The sequence below is a fragment of the Rattus rattus genome, chromosome 4 (genome assembly GCF_011064425.1).
Source record: "Rattus rattus isolate New Zealand chromosome 4, Rrattus_CSIRO_v1, whole genome shotgun sequence".
NCBI lineage: Eukaryota > Metazoa > Chordata > Mammalia > Rodentia > Muridae > Rattus > Rattus rattus.
The window spans coordinates 21,115,255-21,142,385 of NC_046157.1; the positions used below are offsets into that span (position 1 = coordinate 21,115,255).

At 41.8% G+C, this 27,131-nt stretch overlaps 1 protein-coding gene, 1 non-coding gene and 1 pseudogene across 2 annotated transcripts; 2 read left to right on the top strand and 1 right to left on the bottom strand.

Annotated features, from left to right (window-relative positions):
• The first annotated feature begins 324 nt into the window (after positions 1 to 324).
• Positions 325 to 429, top strand: LOC116899781. Its single transcript, XR_004387791.1, has one exon. It is a non-coding gene; the product is annotated as a U6 spliceosomal RNA (small nuclear RNA).
• Positions 430 to 491: 62 nt separating this feature from the next.
• On the bottom strand, positions 492 to 11,682 carry LOC116897865 (cystatin-A-like). The gene is made up of 3 exons (XM_032899272.1): positions 11,533 to 11,682; positions 3,532 to 3,633; positions 492 to 687 (listed from the first exon to the last, which is right to left on the bottom strand). The coding sequence occupies exons 1-3, from the start codon at positions 11,596 to 11,598 to the stop codon at positions 562 to 564; spliced, it is 294 nt and encodes a 97-aa protein (XP_032755163.1). The 5' UTR covers positions 11,599 to 11,682; the 3' UTR covers positions 492 to 561.
• A 4,477-nt stretch (positions 11,683 to 16,159) lies between these two features.
• LOC116897866 lies at positions 16,160 to 23,753 on the top strand (annotated as a pseudogene).
• Positions 23,754 to 27,131: the final 3,378 nt, after the last annotated feature.

A 27,131-nucleotide genomic window follows, 5' to 3' on the forward strand; every position in this document is an offset into this window, starting at 1 on the left:
TTAGGTGCTTCTCACCCATTCAATATTCTCAGTTGAGAATTCTTTGTTTAGCTCTGTACCCCAGTTTTTAAGAGGGTTATTTGATTCTCTGGAGTCTAACTTCTTGAGTTCTCTGTATATATTGGATAAATTTAATTTTCAAATATGAAGGCAGAATTAACATTGCTGGGTTCTGGGCAACTGAAGGGATCAAGGAGTGTGTTTCCCTGACAGCCACCAAAGCACCTACAGCAAGGATAGGGTGGTACAAACCTTTATCCAATTGCAATGAAGGTATAGGTTTTATCACTTACTGCAGAGTTTCTACTCTGAACCATGAACACTGTGCTCTCCTTGGCAGCATGTATATTTAACATTGGAAGGATGCAGAGGTTACCATGGCCCTTGCTCAATGATGACATGCAAATTCATGAAACACTCCATATTTAAGAACAATTGTCTAGGAAGTAAGGTCAACACAATACTGAGTAATGAGGGAGTAAAACAGTTATTTGAAGAAAGTTTACTGATGGCCACATCTGTTTACAGTGAGAGGAATCAGGTCACTTTGGAATTTGCTGCTTAGAAGTAGGTCAGCTCATCATCCCTGGTTTTGTTAGTCTGGTAACCAGTCAGTTTCAAATCACCGTTTTCAGAAAGACCCTTGAATACTTTTATGTGGGTGAAACAATCATGTCCCATATCCATCTGAAAGACATAAAAGAAGAAAGAAAGAAAGGAAGAAAGGAAGAAAGAAAGAAAGAAGGAAGGAAGGAAGGAAGGAAGGAAGGAAGGAAGGAAGGAAGGGAGGAAGGGAGGGAAATTATTCACATGGATCTCCATTGTATGACAAATTTTCTTTCTTGTTAAGATTTAACATGCTAAGGTCTCCTGAAACAACACTTCTGGCCCAGGCCAAGACCCGTGAATTGAACTTCTATCAACTTGTATGTTAAGAAAAAGAGCAGCTAACAGTGTGGCAGAAAACATATTTCCTAGATGTATTTTGAATACCTTTTAGAAAAAGATTTTATTCAATTTATCAGTACTTAAGTGCATCACATGCATGCAATGCCTAATGGCATCCGAAGAGGGTGTCAAATCCCTCCAAACTGCAGTCAGAAATAATTGTGAGCTTCTACATGGGTGCTGAGTCTCAAACCCAGGTCCTCTGCAGGAGCCTGTATGCCTACGCACTAATCCATTTCCCCATCTGGGTTTTGTTTATTGTACTTTTCATTAAAACCTTGGCACAAATTACATCCCATTTTATTTTCTTGATGCCTGGAATAAGGACAGAGGGTAGCCTATATCTTTGGTGATTCTGTTTTCTGACCTCTAAGCTGAGAGAAAAAGTGGCTTAGTTTTGTTTTACGGATTTTTTTTTTTTTTTTTTTTTTTGGTGAGGATTAGGTAAAGAGGGGTGTGGCTTGCTTGTAAAACAGTACCTGGCATATCCTAAGCCCACCTTAGATTATTATCCTCACTATTCAGAGTAGGGGATTATTAGGCCTAGGGGAGGAGATCCTGGGATCGTATTGATTTAGAACAGGTAAGAACAGGTTGAACAAGCAGAATAGTGGAACAAGGGTCAATCCCAGGACAACCTAACATGGAAGCCTATGGTCCTCGACTGCTCTCTCAGTGGGGGTTCAAGATAGACAGAACACTCTACTAGTAACAAATGAAATCTAGAGAGTGGCTGAGAGCAATGGGGTCAGCAGCCAACCTGCAGGAGGAAAGGAGGGAACTAAGGCTCAATAGCAGAATGGAGGATGAGGGCGAGAGCCAGAGGTGGGGGTTGGGGGTTGGGCTAGGGCTTGGGAGCACTCAATCACATTGAAATAGTGTGGTCAAGGGAAGAAATTCCCAAGATCATTTTCTGATGACATTTTTAAAAAGAAATATGTGAGGGAGTTAATATGAAATGTTCATATTTGGATAATCAGTTATTAAAATGATCCCAATTTTGGTAAAAATTTTCCTATCTTTCAATATAATCATTTTTTTTTCTGATTTTTTTTTTTTTGTCAGATGTGAAGAAAGATCACGGAAGGAAGCAATCCCTTCTGAGGACACAGCTGGGGTTCACTCACACGTTTCTTCTGGCCTGGAACACACCAGGAACTCAAATTTGTTTGGACTGAGCTGGTCTAGTCCTAATATACAACCCAGCATTGAGAGAAGCTCATGTCGAGCTGGCTAGCTCTGCTCGTGTCATTAAAAAAACCAACCAACCAACCAACCAACCAACCAACCAACCAACCAACCAACCAAACACATTAAAAACATATTAATTTTAATTTTAAAAAGAGAAACATGTAACTGTGCCTTGATACAATGACAAAGCAGGGCTGGTAAAGGGACTTGACTGCTCTCTTTTGAATCAGGATTGACACTGTTTAATAAAAAGAGATAAATACAGCTCCTATTTATTATCCACAGTTGAGTTTTTGAATTGGTTCCCTTGACATTGGTTCACAAGAACGTCAAAATGTTTTTTTCATTAGAACCTAATCAGGAAACCATTTAATTTAATTTTTGATATAAAATTTGTTTTAAATTAAAAAAAAAAGTGTGTGTATGGCTATGCACACCTTGGATCAGGTGCCCTTGGAGACCAGAGGTATCAGCTGGAGTTACAAGTTGTTGTGAGCCACCTGATGTGGGTGCCGGACACTGGGTTTCTGCACAACTGCACTCACTCTTAACAGCTCCTAAAATGTATTTTATAAAATATTATGTCTTTATACTGTACTTGGAGTGCCATCAGTTGGATCTGCTTGAATTGTAAAGAGAATTATTTGGGGACTGGAGAGATGATCAGCGGTTAAGAGCACTGACTGTTCTTCCAGAGGTCCTGAGTTCAAATCCCAGCAACCACATGGTGGCTCACAACCATCTGTAATGAGATCCGATGCCCTCTTCTGGTGTGTCTGAAGACAGTGACAGTGTACTTACATACATGAAATAAAAAAGTTAAAAAAAAAAAAAAGAGTATTGACTGCTCTTCCAGAGGTCCTGAGTTCAATTCCCAGCAGCCACATGCTATTTATAATGGGACCTGTTGCTCTCTTCTGGCATGAAGGCATACATGTAGATGGAGCACTCATATGCATAAAAATAATGAAAAGGATTATTTAAATTATATTAATAACTACTCATTTAAAGGATTAAATTGACTTGAATTATTCTTTCAGCTAATGGTCGAAATCCTTTTTAGGTGCATTTAATTTGACACACAGAATTAAGAAGTTATAAGGTGGAAAATATTCTAAGGCACTAGCCAATTCCCATACCCTAAAATGTTCGCCTCCACATCCTCCTGACAGAATAAACAGCCATGGCTGCAAACCAATGTTTGACCTATGTTACACCGTCTTTTTCTACAGAGTTTTGCATTCATGAGGAAAAAAAGGTAAACATCCTGCCATCCAATAGATTTGGGAGTCTTCCACTTTCAAGTGTCTTAATTAAAGACCAGTGGCAAAAGCTAGAGTTGGGGCAACAGGAAACAATTGCATCAGTGCTTGAGGGAGGTCTGGGTCTAACCTTAATGAAGTAATTGATTCCAGCGACAACTTGAGTTTTATACTCAACGGCTTCGTATTTTTCACATTTTTTGTTGGTTTTCTCTTCAAGCTGTGCTTTGACCTATTGAGGAGAAAGAAAGAGATGGTGTTAGGGCTGTGTTGACTGAGTTTACGTGAGTCACAAATCTGGGGACCTTGTCTTGCTGAGAGTGCTCAGAGATGCTGATGAGCCTTGGCTGGCAGCTCAAGCCTCTAATCCTGGAACATGAAAGACTGAGGCAGGAGAATGTCATTCAACAGCAGCTTGAGCTATATAGAAAGTTCTAGGCTACTTGGGATTAAAAATTAAGATCCAAACTAAACTAAAAGTGATGCGATTTCTTTTTTCCAATAGAAAAATCTTTACACAGGTTAAAAAGTCAAATTATATTGCATGAGGCTGAATAATATCGTCGCTGCAGTATTACAAAATAGTCATAGTTTAAGGCCATCCCAGTAACTAAGCAGGTAAAGTCCCTTGCTGATGGATGATGTCATTATGCAGATGAAGGCAGATACAAGATAGAGCGAGATCTGTCATTGGACGAGAAGGAAGGATGGGCGGGCGGGAGAAAAGTTTTAGAGAGGAGGAGGAGACTGGAGCAAGGGAGGGAGAAACAGCCGAGAGAACATAGAAGCTGATGTTAAGATTCCTCTCTGCCTATTTACAGGTTGTTATGAATATTCTTTTTTTTCTTTTCTTTTTTTCGGAGCTGGGAACCCAACCCAGGGCCTTGTGCTTGCTAGGCAAGTGCTCTACCACTGAGCTAAATCCCCAACCCCCTGTTATGAATATTCTTAAGGGATGAACGTGTACAGGGCTTTGCATGTCTAGGTGGGCAATTATATCTTATCAATTGGATCAGAGGTTATTGTGTTGTGTGTTCTTTCATGTGGTGATTTAATTGAATTCAAGAGAGTGTGTGGTGGTTGGAGACATTGGGCCGCCACGGAATTGAGATGTGTATGTCTGGCACGGTGGCAACCCACCTTGGGAACTAGATGGGTAGAGAGATTGCTGCCAGGCTTAGAGATTAGCCATTGGTAGTGTGAGATGGGATAGAGCAAAGCGGGTGAGAGGCTTTGCTGACTGAGATGAAGATATCTAACAAATGTCTTGGGGCACCGGGGTGCTGGATCAAGTGAAGGGTAAAAGATACCTCCTTTATTTTAATTTTATTGCAACAACTTGCCACTAAGAAAGTGTGACAACCTGAATTCCATCACTGGGACTCACGCGGTGGAAGGAGAGAATGAATTCTTGAACACACACACACACACACACACACACACACACACACACACACACACACACACCTATACCTATGGCAGGGCTTGGACGCTTACATGCTCGCATTGCTGAAAGGAGTTAGTCTCACATTCAGTGTGTAAACCTTTCCTGAATGTTATGTATCCACCCTTTCTTCAGGTGCTCAGCTAGACCCTATATGCTAGGATCCGTTATGATCACTAGGCTTAATTTCTGCTAATAGTCAGGCTCCAGGTTTCCACCAGGGCTGAGAAGGGAGAATAGCTCACATCTCAGGATGGAGGATATTGAGGGTAAGGAGGAGGGTTGGGGGTCTAGCTGTTAGTCATACAGATCCACCAGGTCCCCTGCTCTCTTGACACAGCCCTCAGAATTTCTGGTGTTGCCAATGCCAGCCATTAATAATCTGATACAGCTGTATTAAAGCTGCTGTTTGAATCTCCTGGGTGAGCTTGGTTGTGTCTTCCACAGCTCAGCCTCGATCTAGACGTCTCTCAGTTTCATCTTCTAACCTCCATTCATAGCCTTCAGGTAGTGTCTTCTGATTTCCTGTTGCCTCTCCCATGGGTGTGTTTCCCACAATTCTTTCCGACTCCTAGAAGGAAAACCAATTCTGTCTTCAGTATATCTTTGAGGCCTCGATATATCCTCTCCATTGGCGAGTTGGTGCACTGCTCTCTGATGAAGCATTTGGGTGCTTCTAGCTTCAGTCAGGCCCCCCAGGGCACCCAGAATTTTTTCTAGACCCTCTGAATTCCTCCCCTCAGCGGGGAGATGTTTTTAATCCTTCTTTGCTGGTGCCTCCGTTGACTGTTAGAACTGTTTTCAAATGTGTCTGCAGACTGAGTTCTCAGATTTTGTTAAGTCCCAACAGGCACCACACTCATTTGCCCCCAAAGCCTTCAGAATAGGTGGGATGGCAACAGTTGCTTTGTTGAAATGGAAAACGAATCTTCAGGTCGGGGAAAGAGGACAGGAAGTGAGAGGGAAAAGACTGGACTGGCAGGAGGCAGGGTAGAGGAGAGGATCCATGGACAGCTGTCCAGAGAGAAGCTGAGCGGGAAGAGGGTTATGAATATCTTAGGCTCTTGCCTCCTGAATCTTTTGAGTGGCCAAAGGATGCCAGTACTGGGTACCCACTGAGCCAGAAAGGCCTAATCCCTACACTAATCCCCAAACTGATTTATTAAGCATCATTTTACAAGGAAGGAACTTGAGGTTAAAGTTGAAAATCATTGATCATTGTCAGAGCAATTTAAAAACCTTTGTATGATATAAGTTTCTGAGCTATGATCCTTCGGGTTTTTAACCTTGGTAATTTTTTAATTTTGTTTTATTTTTCATGTTAATTATGTGTCTCTGTGTGTGTATGCGCACATGTGCATGTAGGTACGCATGGGGTCCAGAAGAGGGCACCAGATCTTCTGCAGCTAGAGTTACAGGCAGTTTTGAGCTGTCTGGCATAGCTCCTGGGAACTGAACTTGGGTCCTCTCAGTATTCGTGCACCCTTAACTGCTGAGCCATCTCTTTAGACTGTCTTTTTTTTTTTTTTTTTTTTTTAAAGCTATACTGTAAGTGCTGATTTCCACCTCTCCTATTAATAGATCTAAATTGCATTTTCTTCATCATACTTGTGTATGTAGATAAATGTCCAGAATTTTCTGGGGGAGAACTTATTTCAAATGCTTTGTTTTGTATCTTTACAAGCACTTGTACCTGCCCGATGTCTAGTTCATTGAGGAAGATGCAGTCTCTCTCCCCTGTGTAGTAAGACTGATTTGTGTCCTTTCATCTTGGCGCTGAGTGAATCACCAGGAAGGGTACCAGAAGGTACCCGAAGGCATTCATGGAGCCTGGTGTGACAGACAGGACTTGTGTTGTACCCAGTCTCTACTATCCTTGCAGTGTCTGATGGTGGCTGGAGACTATGCGTTTGTTACTTTGTCCTCCCTCAGAGAAAGGGGCACCTCGTAAATATATTTACTCCAGAGTTGTTCCTGCTTTTCCAATTGCTGCAAATCTTGCTGAGGTGCTGGTTTTCTAGGATCTGAAGAATGGAGCCATGGAGGCATCAACACCAATGCACTTCCCCCACCTGCAATCATTCATCGGAGCAGAATGGATAGAAGGTACTGGATGCAAGGTAGATAGACATTATTTAAGGAAATTTCCAGTAAGAAAAGAGAATTCAGAGGGCAGTATGAAAAAAAATGGTTAGGCTAGTGGGATATGTCTTGTGGACACTTGTCAACTGATATGTTTAGAAAGGAATAGAAAGAAGAACACACAGGACACAAGAAAATGAAGTCACTAGACTATGAGCAGAGGGAAAGAGAGCATAGGACTGAAGGAAATAGTTAGATCTGAAGCAATATGATAAGTTAGGGTGTTCCCTTGTCAGATTCCAGCAATTGTCTAAGCAGAGTAAGAACCTGTGGGGGAGACCACGGAAGGCAGGGTGGGGGTGGGAGACAAGGGTAGAAGGTATAGACCTCTGGAAAACCAACAGCAAACAGAACTAAAGGGATGCTGTGCTGTCCCCAAGGTCCTGCTGGGACATGGATATTCTTGCAACACACTGGAACATCTGTGGTTCTGTGACTCCCCAGAGCAGAAGTGGAGGAGGAGGGAGGGCAGAGGGAGTGATCTCTAATTGAAGATTGGAATGTAATGGATCACCGGATCACAGGAATCAGAGTGGAGGAGTACAGAAACACATCCATCCTGGACAGGTGACCAAGAGGATCTAGGCATGCTCTGATAAGACTGGAGGGTAGGTGCCTTGAGTTTCTGGCATGGCTGAGTGGCTTGTTCTCCACGGATGGGACAACAGAATTGACTGACCAGAAAGCTCAGGTTGGAGAGAAAGAAACATAAGTCTGTAGACCAGGTCAGTGGGAGCCATGACTTGCTAAAGCCCAGGGTGTGCCCAGCTGCACTGAGGTATTTGTGTGGTGTCCTGGCCAATGAAGCTCGTGCTTAGCATGTTCTCTGGGGGTGGTGCTCATCCACAGGTTTCTGAGGTGAAGATGAGCGTGTGCAGTGTGCACATACATTTGCATGTGTAACCACAGCCTGTGCTTCTAAAAATAATCCTTAAAATAACATTTCCTTCCTTCTGATAAACATACTTGGCATTCTCACCCAGTGGCCACTTACATAGATGATAAAAGAGCACCCAGCTGCAATCTGGAGTTGTTACTGCAAGAAGCTGTTCCATTGGCAGGCCACTGGACATGGTTTGGTTTTTCATGGGTGGGAATGTGCGTGCCTCTTTACTTTATGACAATCTACACTTGATCTTAGCCAAAAGGCCGAGAAGCGATACTTTATGACAATCTTATTTCCCAGTTTACTTTGTAAATTTTCCTGAGGGCAGGGACCATTTGATGTCCTCCTTCCCTGCTAAGCGACTCAGCGATGTCTAAAAAAGTCAACATTATTTTTTTCTTCTTATTTCTTTTCAAGACAGGTTTTCTTTGTAGGGCCTTGGCTGTTGTACTAGAATTCACTTTGTAGACCAGGCTGGCCTTGGACTCAGAGATCTGCCTGCCTCTGCCTCTTGAGTGCTGCGATTAAAGGCCTGTGCCACCACTGCCTGGCAATCATAAACTTCATCATGTGGGTTCAGGCACCGAGACACCTCGACTCCTGATAACCAGTGACTTCTGAAGGACAGACTTTAGAAATACTTGTCTCCTAAAGTCCGAAAGTTCTTACATCCTCCCAATCCCAAAGCCTCTGCCTGCCATTCTGTGGGTTTGATACTCAATTCCCAGGGCATGAAAGTACCACTGCTCTGTGGTCCTTTCCTTCTCTATCTGGGGACCGTTCCAAATGCTCCCTTCCTTCCTCCCTGGTGGGGGTCTGCTAACACTCCCCAGTTTCTCTTCTAAGACCACGTAACAGTGGATTTTTGAAAATAAAAAATGTATCTTAAAATATTAAGGAATAAAAGTACAAAGTAAATGACAGGTAGTGGAGATTTTCTCCGGGCTCCATCAGATTAATCCCCCATCTAGGGATACAATAACCCCCTCTGGCCTGTCTGGAGACACAACAGACCAGAATCTTAGAGGCATAGAATGAGTTTCCTGACTTAACCAGGACTTTCCTTAGTGTCTGCACTATGGTTCTCTGTGATTGAGAAAATGCTTCCTAAAAATACAGTTTACTGTCTGTTTCTCCACCTCCCTACACTTTAGTGGTAATCGTCCCCTCAGGCTGTCTTCTGTAAGACATCTGGGAGCTGAGCCACCACCCTGTACCTGTTCACCTGACAGTAAAGGGGTTGGCAGTACCTAATGTCCTATTTGGTCTTAAACCTATGATCATGAAAAAGTGCTTAATTAAGTTTTATTTTCATTTTCCCTAGATATCTTGGTTCTTTTTTTTTTTTTTTTTTTTTTTTTAGAGCTGGGGTCCTAACCCTGGGCCTTGGCAAGTGCTTTACCCCTTGCTTACATCCCCAATTCTTTCCCCCTGGTATATTTTTTTCCTCCCCGTTATTTGTCTGGGGGACTGAAGGCCATTTCATTCAGTCCTTTATGTACCTTCTACAGTTTGTATCCTGATGCTCGATACCTTGGAGAGGCTCAGGAATTGTCTCTGTGTTATGTTCTTGACTATGCATCTCACATGGCGATTTAAGCTGAAGGATCTCACTTCTACAGAGACAGGAAGTTTGCTGCATTCCCTCCCCTGATCCCTGCAAAGCTCCCCAGTGTGCTGAGGCTGTGCTGTGGGAAAGGACAGGTTAGTGTCTCATCTGGGTGACTCTTAAGCATGGTGAGTCTTGGGTCCATCATCTAAACGTAGGCTGGATTGCATCCTTGCCTGCCTCGGGCTTTGAAGATCAACTGAGAGGTGGGACAGAAATCAAAGCTTTTAAAACAGCAAAGCTCCTTCCCCGTGAGGTGACTTTGTTAAGATCTATGTCTCTTTCTGCTTCTCTGGTACTGCAAGAAGACAATTCTAAATTAATTTTATTACTGAGGATGTGGTCTACAGATGGTGTAATTATCAAGATAAGCCCTTCTGGTAGCTTCTTAACTTAAAAAGTATATGATCAAATTACATTTTATGCAAGTATAAAATTCTCAGAGAACTAATGAGAATAACATATTCAAAATTGGTCCTAACCAGCAGGATGACACACTTCTGTAGTCCCAGATACTTAGGAGGCTAGAAGCAAACCTGTGAGGTTTGGACCACTCTGAGAAATAGCAAGATCCTTGTTTCAAAACAACGGTTATTCTAGATAACCAGATGATCAACTATTAAAAATCACTAAAATCTTTTAATTTCAAATGAAGTATTTCCCTGTCTATCTCCCCAGAGCCCTGGTTCCTGGAACATCTCAGGGGGATTTTTTATTTGAGTCAACATAATAATCAACTGTGACTCATTTATGTATTTGTTTTCAAAATAATTTTTATGCATGTTATTTTAGTTAGCCTTTTAGTTTCCTTCTTACAGGTGACATGGAAACCTTTTCCTTGGCCTCCTATATAAGGCCCCATCTCCCCCAAGCCTTCTAGGATGAGAGATATTTCAGGTCCGACACGAAAGTAAAGTCACGGATAGGAGTGCCCACACTCCCAGAGACCTTGGAAGCCCTCTTCAGTCAGATGAGTATTTTATCTAGAGCGACAGGTGACTCATGTGCACATTTAAGGTTGACAATACCAACTTGATGTGAGTATTCTAATGAAGGTATAAAGATTTAATATGCCTCAAAAATAAAATGCTCCAAATATTTATTGAAATAAACCTATGAATGAGAACTATTTAGCCTTAAATATTTAGTCATTAATTTTAGGCCTGTGACCCCATCTAGAATGTTCAGTGTCCTAAGCATAAAGGCTCCCATCTGTTCTACTCTCATAAAATCTGATGGCGCCTAGCATGGTGGCCCATGGCTGCAATCCCAGAACGTGAGAAGTCGAGGCAGCAGGCATACCTTGAGTTTGCGGTTACCCTGAGTTACCTGCAGGTTAGACACATGTAGCAAGACCATATCTCAAACAAACAAACACACATGTACACAAGGAAACAAACACACACACACAAACAAATAAACAAATACCAAACCAAACTGATCTTGTCTGCCAGGAAGACTTGGCTTAAGAGAAGAAAGCAATGTGATGTAAGAAAATAAGGTGACAGATTCCAAACCTACCTCCATAATTTGCATATGTTTTTCCTTTGTAAAATAAGTAACATGATTCATCTTTCTATGTAGATGATAGTCATGCAACATGTATGAACTTGCTAGAAACACTGAGTTCCAGTTTGATGGTGATGGTTTGGTGGGCATAGCATCCTGGAATCAGGTCGGCGATTCTTAACAACTTTAGGAGCCTCCATATGTCAGCTTCAACTAGTGCGACTGGAACATTCCATCAATAATAAGAGCTCCTGGGATCAGACAGATGAGGCATAGAGACGATCCAGGGTGAATTCACCTTCAACTACTCAGAAACTGAGGCTGCAGTAAAGAGTGTGGCTTGGCCGATTTTATGCTTGGGGTTTTAAAATTTCTCTGCAAGGCTTAATGTTCCACTTTTAGGTGCTATAAAAGTCTGAACAAAATCTGTATTTCTGGTTTCTGAGATATCCCACACTCACAAGGCAGGGCAAAATTATGAATCAAATTCTGAAAATTTGTTGTGTGGATCAAGTGTTTTTCCTGAAGTCCATCGACTCACCTCGTTAGCAATCTCCTGGATTTCTGGGGTAGCAGGTCTGGCCGGTGTCAAGCCTCCGGGCATCATCCTGGTGAGTTACTTCTTTGCTGGGCAGGATGCTGAGAAGAAATGATCTGGCATGCAGGGAGACTTAGGATTTTAAAGGTATCCACAAGCTCCTCCTATGTAATGTATAATCATCACAGAATCTGAGGGAACGGGGAAGTGAGCGTGGCCTCAGGCAAGTCTTGCCGCATCCCTGAGAGGAAATGCTGAGTGGAGTCGGAGGGATGAGGTGGTGGACATGACCAAAGAGGTGTGCCCAGGACTCAGGAATGGTGAACATGGCTCCTCCCTGCACTCTCTGTGCCAAGAAGGTCATCCTGTTGTGTCAGAAGAGGAAGGACATGTAGAACATGAGTTTTTAAATATATTAAACCTCGAAAACTTTTTTAAAGACAATACTTAATAATGTCAAGGCTGGTTGCTTAGGATCCACCCAACTTTACAAAGATAATAAAATTGTCTACAGTGAATTTTCACTTGCAGTTTCTAAAATGTTTATTCCCAAACATGAAGAATAAAACCATAAACACTTTCATCTCTTTTGATTTTCTTCTTTTTGTTTATCCTTTGATGTTCTTGTTTCGTTTTGTTTCAGACATGTTTTTCTGTGAAACAGCTCCTGTATCTCCTGGAACTCACTCTGTAGACCAAACTCTGGCCTCAAACTCACAGACATCTGCCTTCCTCTGCCTCCCAAGTGCTGGGATGAAAGATATAGCTTGTGTTCTTCTGTAGAAATCCTAGAAATCAAGATAATTATGAAATACACATATCTAAAAATAATCAAAGACCTTCTTACCAGGGGGCTGAGACCCTGTCAAAAAAATCTGCTAAATCACCTTTTGTTAGATGTACAGAACCCGGAGTGTCTGGGAATCTTTATATGACACCAGATTCTTAGACTTCTTTAAAGAAAATTCTGTGCATCAACTGGCACAGGCTGTAGATTTCTGTGAGGTTTGATTTATAGGGAAAAAAATATGGCTGTCTAAAAAGAAGGAAAGGGAATTTGGCTTGAGGGTCCACTGACTGTTGGTATGTTCTGATGCTTTGGAGAAGAAGGAAGCAAACCCATGGGCCCTGAATGATGCAGACACATTGCATGCTTCCTTTTCTGCTCTGTGCTTTCCCCTATACAACCTCTTTGTACCCTATGAGTTGACCAAGATGGATCTTTGCAGATGACAGCCCCTCTCTGCTGTCATGTCCCCAAGCAGTGCTCCCTGGGTAAACCTGGACTCCTCCCTACCAGCTGTCATCTCATGAACATTGACCTTTACGCACTGAGAGATCAGGACTTCAGTAACCATTGGAACTTTGGCTCATGACCTAGGGTACATTTGTCCAGGTGGAGGAAGTAGGTGAGGGGCAACTGGTCTCTTGTGTCTGGTGTCAGGAGGCAGAGAAGGACAAGCGGTGGCTCTCAGCTCATTTCCTCATTTTTGTTCAGCCTAGGACCATGGTATGATGCCACATACATAGGAAATGGGTCTTTCCACCTTAAATGACCCAATATTGAATGTGTTTCAGTGTGGTAGAGATTTGTATCCAAAGACTTTCTAACTGTATCACACCAAGTTGGAATGATTAATAATCATGATGGTGAACTAGAGTTCGAATGAATGAATGCATTGGAAACAGACCTGTGCTACTATGAGGCATAGACTTGACTTGAACTCCCTATTTACCCTCTCTTGATTTTGAACTCATGATCCTCTTGAACCTGCCTCTTAAATTCTGGAATTATAACCATGTGCCTCTGTGCCCAATGCTAAGATCAGCCAATTTTAAATGCCTCACTCTTGAAAATTTCTTGCTGATGTTCAGAATCAATAAATGACACTTTCAGGTTAGGGATGTAGCTCAATGTTAGGGCTCTTTGCCAAGCTTGCTTAAGGCACTAGGTTCAATCCGTAGTGCCACCAAGAAAAAACATTCTTTCCCAAAGCAGATCATAAAACCCTTGAAGACAGCCATAAAACCTAGATTCTGTGTTCAAAACTTCACCTGCCCTTTTATGTAGGAAGTGATCCTGAGCAGGAAGTTTAGCCAGTCTTGCCTGGCAGTAGGTCAGACAATCTCATTCTAGGAGAGATTCTGCCTAGTACCATAGAGACGGACCTCCTCCCAGACAGACCAAGAATCTGAGCAGACCAGCCTTGCTGGTTCTCCCACCCGGTCTTTCAGCGGTAGGCCATAAACCTCCCTGTCCAATCACATCTGCAGTAAGCTGTCTATTTCAGGCCAAATGAAAACATTAAAAATAGGCAGCTGCTGTTCTTGGTTATTTAGGACTCAATTTCCAAAGTGTCCTGTGTCATTTAAAACTTGGATTACATAGACCTGCCCCACTTTTTTTTTTCCTTTTCCTGTGCTATCTGTTGTTATAGGAGTGTGAACCTTAGAAAGAAGAGGATGAGTCTTACCTTCTTGCAGGCCTCTACATGACATTCATCTTCATGATTCATTTTGAAATATGCTTCTTTGACACACCCTTCTTTTAAAATAACTTTTCTTATTTTGAGACAGTGTTTCAGTAAGAAGCTCCGACTGGTGTGGAATTCACTATGTAGATCGGGCTAGTCTTGAGCACACAGAACTCCACGTGCCTCTGTCTCTAACGTGCTGGGATTAGAGGCGAGCAGGCTGACCCCTAGAATGCTGGCATGGTTTGACTATTCTCCGCCCAGTGAGTGGCACTGTTTGGAGGTGTGGCCTTGTTGGAGTAGGTGTGTCACTCTGGGCACGGGCTTTAAGAACCTTATCCTAGCTGCCTGGAAATAAGACTCCTATCAGCTTTCAGATGAAGATGTAGAACTCTCAGTTCCTCCTGTACCATGCCTGTCTGGATGCTGCCATGCTCCCACCTTGAGGATAATGGGCTGAAACGCCAAATCTGTAAGCCAGCCCCAAATATGTGTGGTATATGAGTTGACATGATCATGGTGTCTGCTGACAGCAGTAAAACCCTAAGACAAATGTCAATATCTAGTTCTTTGTAGTTGTCCATACAATAAGCACAAGTTCAGAAAGAGTCAAGGCATTTTTTTTTCTTAAAGAAAGGTGTGTCAAAGAAACATATTTCAAAATGTCACTCAGTGTAAAATGAATCATGACAATGAATGTCATGTAGGGGCACGCAAGAGGGTAGGACTCATTCTCTTCTTTCTAATGGTCTTATGTTCTTTTTTTTTTTTTTTTTCTTTTTCTTTTTTTCGAGCTGGGGACCGAACCCAGGGCCTTGCACTTGCTAGGCAAGCACTCTTACCACTGAGCTAAATCCTCAACCCCTGGTCTTATGTTCTTATGACAACACGCAGCACAGAAAATAAAAAGGTGGAGCAGGTCTATGTAATCAAAGTTTTAAATGACACAGGACACTTTGGAAATTGAGTCCTAAATACCCAAGAACAGTTAATGTTCCATCATTAATGTTTTTATTTGACCCAAAATGGACAGCTAACTACAGATGTGACTGGACAGGAGGTTTATGGCCTACTGCTGAAAGACTGGGTAGGAGAAACAGCAAGGCTGGTCTGCTCTGATTCTTGGTCTACCTGTGAGGAGGTCCATGTCTGTGGTACTGGGCAGAACTTCTCTTAGAATGAAGATTGCATGGCCAACTGTCAGGCAAGGCAGGTTAAACAACTTGCTCGGGGTCATGACCTATACAAAAGTGCACGGGAAGTTTTGAACAGGTTTCTAGGTTTTATGGGAGTCTTCAAGGGAAGGGTTCTATGACTTGCCTTCAGTAATAATATTTTCTTGGTCACACAAAGGTTTGACCTAGTGCCTTGAACAAGGTTGGCAAAGAGTTCCACCACTTAGCTACATCACCAAGTCATTTTCTGGGTCTGAACATCATCAAGTCATAAGTTAGCATATGTTAGCACTAGGCATGGAGGCACATGTCTATAATCCCAGAATTTGAGAGACAGGTTCAAGAAGATTTGAGAGACAGATTCATGAGTTCAAGATCAAGATGGACTACTTGAAGAGTTCAAGGGGAGTCTGCATGTGCTACATAGAAGCAACGTTCTCTCTCCAATGAAATGAATTATTAGAACCCTGGTTGAATATCACGTTGGTTAATTCTGTCGACTTGACAGGATTTTGTTAGAAAGGCCTTGGATATAAACTCTGCAACTCACTAAGAATGTTCCACAGCAAAGTTCTCTTTCTTTCTTTTAGGAAGGCCGTATTTCTTTTCTGTGAGTCAAACCTCATAGAAATCTACAAAGCTGACAGAGTGAGGCTGTGTCAGTTGATGTACAGAATTAAAAGAAGAAGCCTAAGATTCTGATGCTATACAAAGATTACCAGACACTGGGTTCTATAATCTAAAGAAAGGTGAATTAGCAGGTTTTATTTCCCATTGTTGTTGTTTATTAAAGACAGAGTCTCATCCCCCTGGGATAAAGGATTTGGTCTGTTTATAGATATGTGTATTTCACGTGTATCATGATTTCTAGGATTGTTTACAGAAGAACGCAATAAAATAACAGACATCTATGTCTCTGTCACTCAGAACTGAACCTGTCTTCACCCCTTTTCTCTGGTGGAATATATCCAGTGGGCAGAGATGGGTGAGCAGCAAGCCTCTGTCTCTTTGCTGTGCTAATTCCCTGTTACCTCTAGCCTTCCCCTCTTGACAACAGTAATTCTTCTAAGAGTAGTCTTACCTTTTAAATGGTTGGGCTATTACCTGGTAAGTTACCTACTGACTGTCATCCCATCACTTAGGAAGCAGAGGCAGGAGGATCAGACATTCAAGGCCATGCCTGGAATCCCATGGCTCTGCAGGTAGAGGCAGAAGAGTAAGAAGTTCAAGGTTCATAATGAGTTCCAGGACAGCCTGGATACAGAGTGAGTCCCAGGCTAGGCTGGGCTATATGCAAGCCCTTCTCAAAGAGAGAGAGAGAGAGAGAGAGAGAGAGAGAGAGAGAGAGAGAGAGAGAATATATCACCAGGTATAGTGGGCCATGTCTTTAATACCAGCACTTAGGAGGCAGAGGAAGCCAGATCTCTGTGATTTCAAGACCAGCCTGATCTTCAGAGTTAGTTCTAGGACAACCAGGGGCTGTTAAACAGAGAGTCCTCGATTCAAAAAGCAAAACAGAACAAAATAACAAGAAAACCCCAAGAGAATCAACAGCAGTAGAAGAAATAAAGGTCTTTGCCATTTTATTCTTCATGTTTGGAGATGAACATTTTTGAAATGGCAAGAAAAAATTCACTGTAGACAATTTTATTATCTTAATAAAGTTGGGTGGATCCTAAGCAATCAACCTCAACATTATTAAGTATTCTCTTTAAAGAAGTCTCTGAGGTTTACCATATTTAGAAACTCAGGTTATACATGTCTTTCCTCATATGACACAATAGGATGAGATTTTTGGCACAGACAGTGCAGGGAGGAACCATGCTCACCACACCTGAGTCCTGGGCACACACACTTGCTTACTTTCCCCACCTCATTTATCCCCCAACTCCACTCAGCCTCTCTTTTTAGGAATGCAGTAAAACTTGCCTGAGGCCACACTCAGTCCCTGAGATATTGTGGAGATAATACATTATAGAGGAGGAGTTCACAGATACCTTTAAAACTCAAATTTTCAGGTGCTGAGATTACAACCATGTGCCACCAATGTAGGCACCATCAGATTTTATGTGAGTAGAACAAATGAGAGCCTTCATGCTCAGGACATTGAACATTCTAGAGGGGGGGGTCACAGGCCTAAAATTCAATGACTAAATATTGAAGGCTAAATAGTTCTCACTCATAGGTTTATTTCAATAAATATCTTGGAGCATATTATTTTTGAGGAATATGAAATCTTTATACCTTCATTGAAATCCTCACATCAAGTTGATCTTCTCAACCTTAAATGTGCACACGAGTCACCTGTGGCTCTACATAAAACGCAGATCTGACTGAAGAGGGCTAGACCGGCCTGGGTGTCTCCATTTTTTCCGAGGTCTCTGGAAGACCCTGTAGGATCAGATATCAGGCATCCTAGAAGGCATGGAGGATCTAGGGCCTTACATGGGATGACAAGGAAAAGTCCTCCACTTCACTGTCATAAGAAAGAGCTAAAGGGACTAACTGAAATACGGGCCATAAAGAATTTTTCAAAAACAAGTAAGCACAGATGAGGCATAGTTGATGTTTATATTGACTGAAATAAAAAAAAAATCCACAGACATATTCCAGGACCCATGGTTATACAGGGGCAGATAGAAAAATACAGTTATTTGAAATAAAGAAATTACTGTAGATTTTCATGATCTTTAAATAGTTGATAATCTAATTATCTAGAATAACTGTTCTTTTGAAATTGCTATTTCTCCAAGTGGTCCAAACCTCTCGGATTAAGATAAACCTTTTGCTTCTAGTCTCCCAAGGAAGAAGGACTATCAAGTGTGTCGCCCTGCTGGCTCGAATAATTTTTGAACATGATATTCTCATTAGTTTTTTGAGGATTTCATACATACATAAAACATACATTGATCATACACATTTTAAGTTAGGAAGCTATTGGAAGGGCTTATCTTGCTAAGGACACCATCTATGGACCGCATCTTCAATAATACAATGAATTTAGAAATGTTTTCTTGCAGCTCCAGAGAAGCAGAATGAGACACAGATGTTAACAAGGCCACTTCACTCGCTAAAGAGCTTTGCTGTTTTAAAAGCCTTAATTTCTGTCCCACCTCTCAGTTGATCTTCAAAGCCCGAGGCAGGCAAGGATGCAATCCAGCCTATGTTTAGATGATGGACCCAAGACTCAAGATGCTCAAGAGTCACCCAGAAAAGAAACTACCCTGTCCTTTCCCACTGTACAGCTTCAGTCCCCTGGGGAGCCTTGCAGGTACCAGGGGGAGGGGATACAGCAAACTTGCCTACTCTGTAGAAGCCAGGGCCTCAGACTTAAACCCCTGTGAAAGATGCATAGCCATGAACCATTACATAGGGAAAGTTCCTCAGTCTCCTTAGGTTTTGAGCATCAAGATACAAAGTGTAGAAGCTAAATACAGCACTGAAAGACACCAGCTCTACTCCTCCAAATTAATAGTGTAGAGATTCCAAGATATCTATAGAATATTATAAAATAAAACTTATTTAAGCACTCTTTCATGATCACAGGTTTAAGACCAAAAAGGACATTAGGCACTGCTGCCAACCCCTTTACTGGCCGGTGAACAGGTAGAGGGTGGTGACTCAGCTCTCAAATGTCACTCATCTGTATTGTTTTCCAGCAGACAGTCTGAGGGGACAACTCCCACTAAATTGTGGGGAGACAGAGAAGCAGGCAGTAAACTGTGTATTTTTAGGAAGCATTTTCTCAATCACAGCAACCATTCTACTTCAAAAAACAACACAGAGCAGATACTACAGAAAACCCTTGTTAAGTCAGGAAATTTGGTCTATTCCTCCAATATTATGGTCTGTTGTGTCCCCACATATTTTCAGGTTCTAGGAGCTTATTGTATTCCTAGAATGATCTAAAGGAGCCCAGAGAAAATCTCCACTATATGTCGTTTACCTTGTATTCATTGATCAAATATAGATGTACCTATTGGGGCCTTTCATTGCAAATCATGAGTACATGTTTTTTTGCTTTGTTGTTGTTGTTGTTATTATTATTATTATTATTGTTGTTGTTGTTGGTGGTAGTGGTGGTGTGTGTGTGTGTGTGTGTGTGTGTGTGTGTGTGTGTGTGTGCGTGTGTGTGTGTATGTGTGTTTTGATTTTTGAGGCCAGATTCAATGGGTAGCCCCAAGTAGCCTGGACATTTCTATATGCCCCTGTGGGGCAGTGAAAGACATCCTGGTTTCTGGTTGAGCTGAGGTGCAAAACCCCAGTGACCCTGAAAGGGAAGGTATGCATTTCTCTAAGTTCCCAGGAAACCAGCCTAGTCACTGGCTTGCAGCCCTCCATAGATTTGTGACCATCAGTCACATAAGGGCAACTCACGTGCCAAGCCCCTTTGCAGGTAGAGGATGTGAGCACAGGTCACAGAGGGTAAAAACAGATCTCAACTATAATGAGGTGCCTAAAGGCCTGGAGACTTAGTCAACGAAGCTTTTCTCTCCAGACACTCCTCTTTGCTAAAGATATTTAATCTCAGGCCCACTCTGAGAAGTAGGGGATGGTTTTACTCATCCACTTTCTGCCATGACAACAAATGTCTTGAAACCATGGACTGCCTCTTTTCACGGGATCTGCCATGGGGAGCCATAGAGAAGGTCTTTGTCTTGGAATAAGGCTTCCCATTTCAAAAACATCGGGTCAGGCAGGGAAGAACGGCAAATATCTCTCCAATCTTGGGGAGTAGTAATCTTAGGTTGGTAATATGACTCTGTAGGAGAGATTTTGTCCAAGGTGCATGAACCATCTTCCTTCACTGCCTGCCTGAATTCTTTTAAATCTGAGGCTTGCCATGGGTACCCTAGTGGTCTAGTTCAACTGGGATTGATATTAACAGGGGATGTTTGCACACTTTGGGGTTCTAGTTCCATATTAGACTGGGAAGAGGCAGGTTGAAGGTCCTTTATATTTTTAATGGAGCCCTGCCCTTGGGTGGGAGAGAGAGGGGCAGGAGGAGCAGATGGTTTATTTATTGCCTCCTCTGAAGTATAAGGAGGCAGGGATGGGTAAATGGATTTTATTTCCCTTATTAGTTGGGTAAGGGCTGTGAGATCTGAAATAGGGTGTTTTTTAGGACCTTGATCTTTGGGTTCATCTGACTGAGGGGGCTCAGGAGCTGTGTTGCTGTCAGACTGTCCTATTTTAGATGGCCTATGAATTGCCAAATTGCAGCTAAGATCAGCAAAAAATCACGGGAAGGTATTTTTCCTTCTTGCTTATCTCTGTTTTTAATGAGAGAAGCTACTCAGGCCCATGAGTCTGGGCTATAAATATTGTCATTGGCCATGCATGGCACTATCTGAAGGACTTCTTCCCAAAACAAGGGGGCTTGGTTTTTTGTTTTGCTTTGTTTTGTTTTTTGGCTATTTTTATTCTGTGGGATTTTAGTAGGGCACATATCTCTCTAGCATGGGGGAAATCTTTATGTGATGTTGAATTGCCCATGACAGAAAAGAGGAGAAATGCTTTGTCCAGTTGGAAAGTTCTCTCGTCCTATCAGCTTTGGGGTATTCTATAGAGGTCCAAAGTGCCAAGCCTTCCCAGAGATTTAAGAAGTGGCAGCTGCCCTGTGGCTTTTAAGTGACTGTTGCATTACCAGGTTTTCTTTTTGTTTTAAGGAGAAGTTAGATAGTTTTTGCCAACACCCGTTGTGGGCTGTCAGGATTTAGACAGGGGCTAGAGGAACCTTCAGCCAACACCAGAGAGTAGCTCTGGCCAGAAGGCTTGCCTCTTCAACTTGTCCAAATCCATGTGATGGGACTGACAAAAAGCACAGCAGAAAAGGACACAGAGTTGGGGCTGGGCCTCACCTTCCCAGAGTATCTGTTCCTGCAGTTGTTTACCTGTTCAAGCCCCACATTGGGCGCCAGTTGTAGGATTAATGGGGGTCTTGTTCTACTCCGCTATAGGGGTCAGCAGCTCAGGGAGGCAGGACACGGAAAGTTTGACTATGCTTACCCCATGCTGCTTCTGGGTGGGTGTTGGGCTGTGAGAAGCCACAGGACAACACTCTGGGGATGGGGAAGTGCAGTCTGAGCACAGGACACAGCCAGAGCTAGCTCAAGTATCACCAGGCCTGCAAGGAAGCTGGAGCTATTGGTTCTCAGGCTCTTGGGCATCCAGGCCCTGCTGGGATAATGTGGAAGAGATGAGAATGGAGTGAGGTCCTGGGGGACTGGATATAGCCTGGGGCCAAGAGGCAAAAGAGGGGGGATGCTCTGGCTGGTCCTGCCAGGAGAGTCTTTGGCTAGATGGCAGTGGCAGGCTTGGGATTGGTGGCAGCCACCACTGGAGATGCAGAAAAGCCCTCTTCGGGAGATTAGACAGTGGCTTTGTAGGTGAAAGCCTTCTCTACGGCTCCCCATGGTGGATCCCATAAAAAAGAGTCAGTCCATGATTTCAAGACATTTATTGTCATGGCAGAAAGTGGATGAGTAAAACCATACTCTACTTCTCAGAGGGGGCCTGAGATTAAATACCTTTGCAGGGAGGAGTGTCTGGGAAGGAAAACTTCATTGGCTAAGCCTCCAGGCCTTTAGGCACCTCATTATAATGGAGATCTGTCTTGAGCCCCTGTGACCTGTGGTTATATACTCTACCTGCGAAGGGGCTTGGGGCATTGCCCTTATGTGATTGATGGTCACAAATCTATGGAGGGCTGCAAGCCAATGACTGGCCTGGTTTCCTGGGAACTTATGGAAATGCATACCATCCGTTTCAGGGTCACTGGAGTTTTGAACCTCAGCTCAACCAGGAACCAGGCTGTCTTTCACTGCCCCAATGCTCCAAACTGAATAACATTCTTGAATGACATTCTCCTGCCTCAGTCTTCCAAGTTCTGGGATTAGACACTGGATGCTTGAGCAGCCAGCAAGAGTCATCAGCATCTCTGAGGACTCTCAGCAGGATAAGGTTGTGACTTACATAAATTGAGTCAATACGGCCTTAACATCATCTCTTACTTTCTCCTCATAAGGTCAAACCATTGCTTGAAGAGAAAACCAATGAGAAATATAAAAAATTTCAAGCTGTTGATTATAAAGTTCAAGTTGTCGCTGGAAAAAATTACTTCATTAAGGTTAGACACTGACTTTCTTCAAGCACAGATGTGATTGTTTCCTGTTGCTGCAACTGTAGCTTCATTTCTACCGCTGGTCTTTAATTAAGACATTTGCAAGATTCCCCAAATTCTCATCAGAGTGACATATATAATGGTAAACTTTAATTAGTTTCATTTGAAGATTAAGGTAGGAAGGGATATCAGAACACAGTATCTACTGTAGAGCACAAAACCTTTATTGCTTCAATAAAGGAAAAAGTGGCAATTCTTATCTAGATGGTCTTGGTCCCAGGTTCATGCCCAACCACCATTGGGAGTTATCACAATGGTACTTAGGATTCATTATTTTTACTTTACAAAGGATGCAGCCTGATGTGCATTCACAAAGTAAATTGAAACACAGGAGAAATATGGGGCCCATACTGTTCCTATTTTCTAAAGCCAATCTGAGTTTATTTTCCCTTATCAAACTATATATCAATTTTTGTCCCAACTTAGAAGTCAGAAAACAGAATAACCAAAAACTCGGGCTGCCATATGCTCCTGTTCCAGGCACCATGAAAATAAAATGTAACACTGGAATGTAATCTATGCCAAAATTTTAATTCAAAGTACAATAGATTAAATCCAGATGGAGAAATGGATTAGTGGGTAGGAGCACTGGCTGTTATTGCAGAAGACCTGAATTTGGGTCTCAGCACCCACATGGCAGCTCGAAACTATCTCAAATTCCAGTTCTAGGATATTTAATACCCTCTACTGAGGTCTTTAGGCATTGCATGTGTGAGATGCACTTAAACGCAAGCAGGCAAAACATTTATACAAATAAATTGAATAGGGGTTGGGGATTTAGCTCAGTGGTTAGAGCGCTTGCCTAGGAAGCGCAAGGCCCTGGGTTCGGCCCCCAGCCAAAAAAAAAAACCAAAAAAAAAAAAAAAAAAAAACAACAACAACAACAAAATAAATTGAATAAAAACTTTTTCTAAAAGGTATTTAAATACATCTAAGAAATATGTTTTCTGCCACACTGTTAGTTGCTCTTTCTTCTAATATAAAGGAATTCAGTTGTTTGGAGTTCAGTTCATAGGTGCTGTCTTGGGCCAGAAGTGTTGTTTCAGGAGAGCACAGCTTATCAAGTCTTGTCAAGAAAGTAGATTTGTCATTCAATTGAGACCCATGTGAACTGTCTTTCTTCCTTCCTTCCTTTCTTCCTTCCTTCCTTCCTTCCTTTCTTTCTTTCTTTCTTTCTTTCTTTCTTTCTTTCTTTCTTTCTTTCTTTCTTTGTTTCTTTGTTTCTTTGTTTCTTTGTTTCTTTCTTTCTTCTTTTATGTCTTTCAGATGGACGTGGGGCATGGTTGTTTCACCCACATAAAAGTCTTCCAGGGTCTTTCTGGAGAAGATGATTTGGAACTTAGTGGTTACCAGACTAAGAAAACCAAGAATGATGAGTTGGCCTCCTTCTAAGCACCAAATTCTAAAGAGATCTGATTCCTCTCCTTGTAAACAGATGCAGCCACCAATAAACATTTGTGAAATAACTGTTTTCCTCCCCATTACTCATTATAGTGTTAACCTTTTCTTCCTAGACAATTATTTTTAAATATGTTTTATGAATTTGCATGTCATCCTTGGGCAAGAGCTATAGTAACCTCTGTATCCTTCCAATGTTAAATATACATGCTGCCAAGGAGAGCGCAGTGTTCATGATTCAGGGTAGACAGCCCACAATTAACAATAACAACTGGAAACTTTATAAAACCTATATATAGCTCAGTTGTAATTGAATAAAGGATTTTATCACCCCATCCACACTGCTGGTGTATTGGTGGCTGTCAGGGGAGCATACTCGTTGATCCCTTTAGTTGGCCAGAACCCAGCATGTCATCTTTGCCTTCATATTTGAAAATTAGTTTGATTTTTTACAAGACATGTTTGGAAACAATCATAACTGATAAAAAGGCTGCCCTCTCTCCCACCCCCATGTTTCTCTTATACTTGAGAGTCAATTGCATTTTTTCCATCACCTACAAATGCTTCCTAGAGCTTTCTAGTGTAAATGGTAGTGTACAGTTCCCACGAGGCCATTCTCTTGCACAGCCAAAACCCAGCAGTCAAGAGCAGGGAATGAACATTGATGGTATCCTGACACCTAGTCTCCAGGCACCACTGAAGCTTCTCAAGTTGTTGCAGTATTGTCCTTTACCCCAGAGGTCCAGTCCAGAGTCATGTATTAATTTCTGCTTTCTTTTAACACACACGTGTGTGTGTGTGTGTGTGTGTGTGTGTGTGTACAATAGAGAACTATATATTGACATTAAAAAGTTGTTATCCAGGTATGGTGGTTTTTGCCTATAATCACAGCACTTGAGAGACAGAGGCATGTGGAGCTCTGTGAGTTCAAGACTAGACTGAACTAAATAGTGAGTTCAACACCAGCCAGAACTTTTCAGTGATACACTGTCTCAAAAATGAAAGGAAATTTTAAAAGAAAGTATGTCAAAGAATAATATTTCAAACTTTGACTCAGTGCAGAATGAATAATTACAGTGAATATTATGTAGGGGCATGCAAGAGGGCAATACGTATTCTCTTCTTTCTAAGACTCACACTCCTTTGACAAGAGACAGTACAGAAAAAATAGGATAGGTTTACATCATCAAAATTTTAAATGACACAGGACACTTTGAGAATGGAGTCTCAGATATCCAAGGTCAGCTGTCCATCTTTAATGTTCAAAAATGGACAGCTTACTGCAGATGTGACTAGACAGGGAGGTTTATGGCCTACTGGTGAAAGACTGGGTAGGAGAACCATCAGGGCTGGTCTGTTTGGATTCTTGGTCTACCTGTGAGGAGGTCCATCTCTAGAGTAGTGGGTAGAACCCCTCCTAGAATGAAGATTGTACGACCTCCTACAAGGCAAGGAAAGTCAAATCTTAAACAAAAGGGCAGGAGAAGTTTTGAACAAGGTATATTTAAGTATTATGGCTGTCTTCAAGGGATCGAGTAGGGTTCTATGATCTGATTTGGTAAAGAATATTTTTTTCTTGGTGGCACTACGGATTGAACCTAGTGCCTTAAGCAAGCTTGGCAAAGAGCCCTAACATTGAGCTACATCCCTAACCTTAAAATGTCATTTACTGTTTCTGAACATCAGCAAGAACAAGCCATTTAAAGTTGGAAGATTTTAGCACTGAACACATAGGCACATACTTGTAGTTCCAGAATTTGAGAGACAGATTCAAGAGGATTTGAGAGCAGATCCATGAGTTCAAGATCAAAATGGACTACATAAGGTGTTGAAGGAAAGCCTGCGTGTGCTACAAGAAAAAGACTTCAATGAAATCTATTAGAACTCTGGTTGACCATCATGATAGTTAATCCTGTCAACATATCAGGATTTGGCTAGAAAGACCTTGGATAAAAACCTTTGCATCTCACTGAAGATCGTTTGACAGCAGTCTCTGAAGCAAAATTCCCTTTTCTTCTTTTTAGACAGCCTTATTTCTTTTCTGTAAGTCAAACCTACAAATCTTTGACATACAGGATTAAAAGAAGGAGTCTAAGATTCTGATGTTATATACAGATTACTAGACACTCTGTGGGTTCTGTAAATCTAAAGAAAGGTGATTTAGAAGTTTTTTTTTTTAAGACATAATTTCAGCCCCCTGGTAAGAAGAATTTTGGTTGTTTTTTGATATGTGTATTTCATTTTATCTTGTTTTTAGAATTACTTGAACATGGAAGAACATAATAAAATAACAGACACCTATGCCTCTTTCACTCAGAACTCTACACCCCTTCCTCTTGAATGGAATTACCCTAGTGTGCAAGGATGGGTAAACAGCAAGCCTCTGTCCCTTTTCTCTGCTATTCCTAGTTATCCCTAGCACTTCCCAATTGATACCTAATATTTCTTCTAAAGAGAAGCTTAAATTTTAAATGGTTGGGCTATTAACTCATCAGTTAGGAATCCCATCACTTGGGAAGCAGTGTCAGAAGGATAAGACTAGTAAGGACATGCCTGTAATCCAGGCAGGAAAGTAGAAAGTTCAAGGTTTATAGTGAGTAAACCTGGACTGCAGAGTGAGTTCCAGGTCAACCTGGGCCACATGCAATACCCTCTTTAAAAAAAAAAAAAGAACACTGGACCTGGTGGCACACATCATTAATCCCAGCACTGGGGGCAGAGACAGGCAGATATCTGTGAGTTCAGGCCAGCCTGGTCTACACAATCAGTTCTATCACAGCCAAGGATTGGTACACACGGAAACCATATATCAAAAAAAGTAAGTAATAATAATTAAATAAATATAAAAATGAGAGAAGCATGAATTAACCTATCAGAATTACACCAGACTTCTCAACAGAGACTATGAAAGCTAGAAGATCATCAGCAGATGTCATTCAGTCCTTAAGAGAACACAAATGCGAACCCAGGCTATTATATCCAGCAAAACTTCAATTACAATAGATGGAGAAACCAAGATATTCCATGACAAAACCAAATTTACACAATATCTTTCCACAAATTAGCTCTAATATGATAATAGATGGAAAACTCCAACACAAGGAGAGAAACTACACCCTAGAAAAAGCAAGAAATTAATCTTCTTTCAACAAACCTCAAAGAAGATATCCACACATACATCATTCCACCTCTAACAACAAAAATAACAGGAAGCAACAATCAGCATTCCTTAATGTCTCTTAACATCAATGGATTCAATCCCCAATAAAAAACATAGACTAACAGACTGGATATGTAAACATGATCCAGCATTTGCTGCATACAGGAAACACACCTCAGTAACAAAGACAGACACTACCTCAGAGTAAAAGG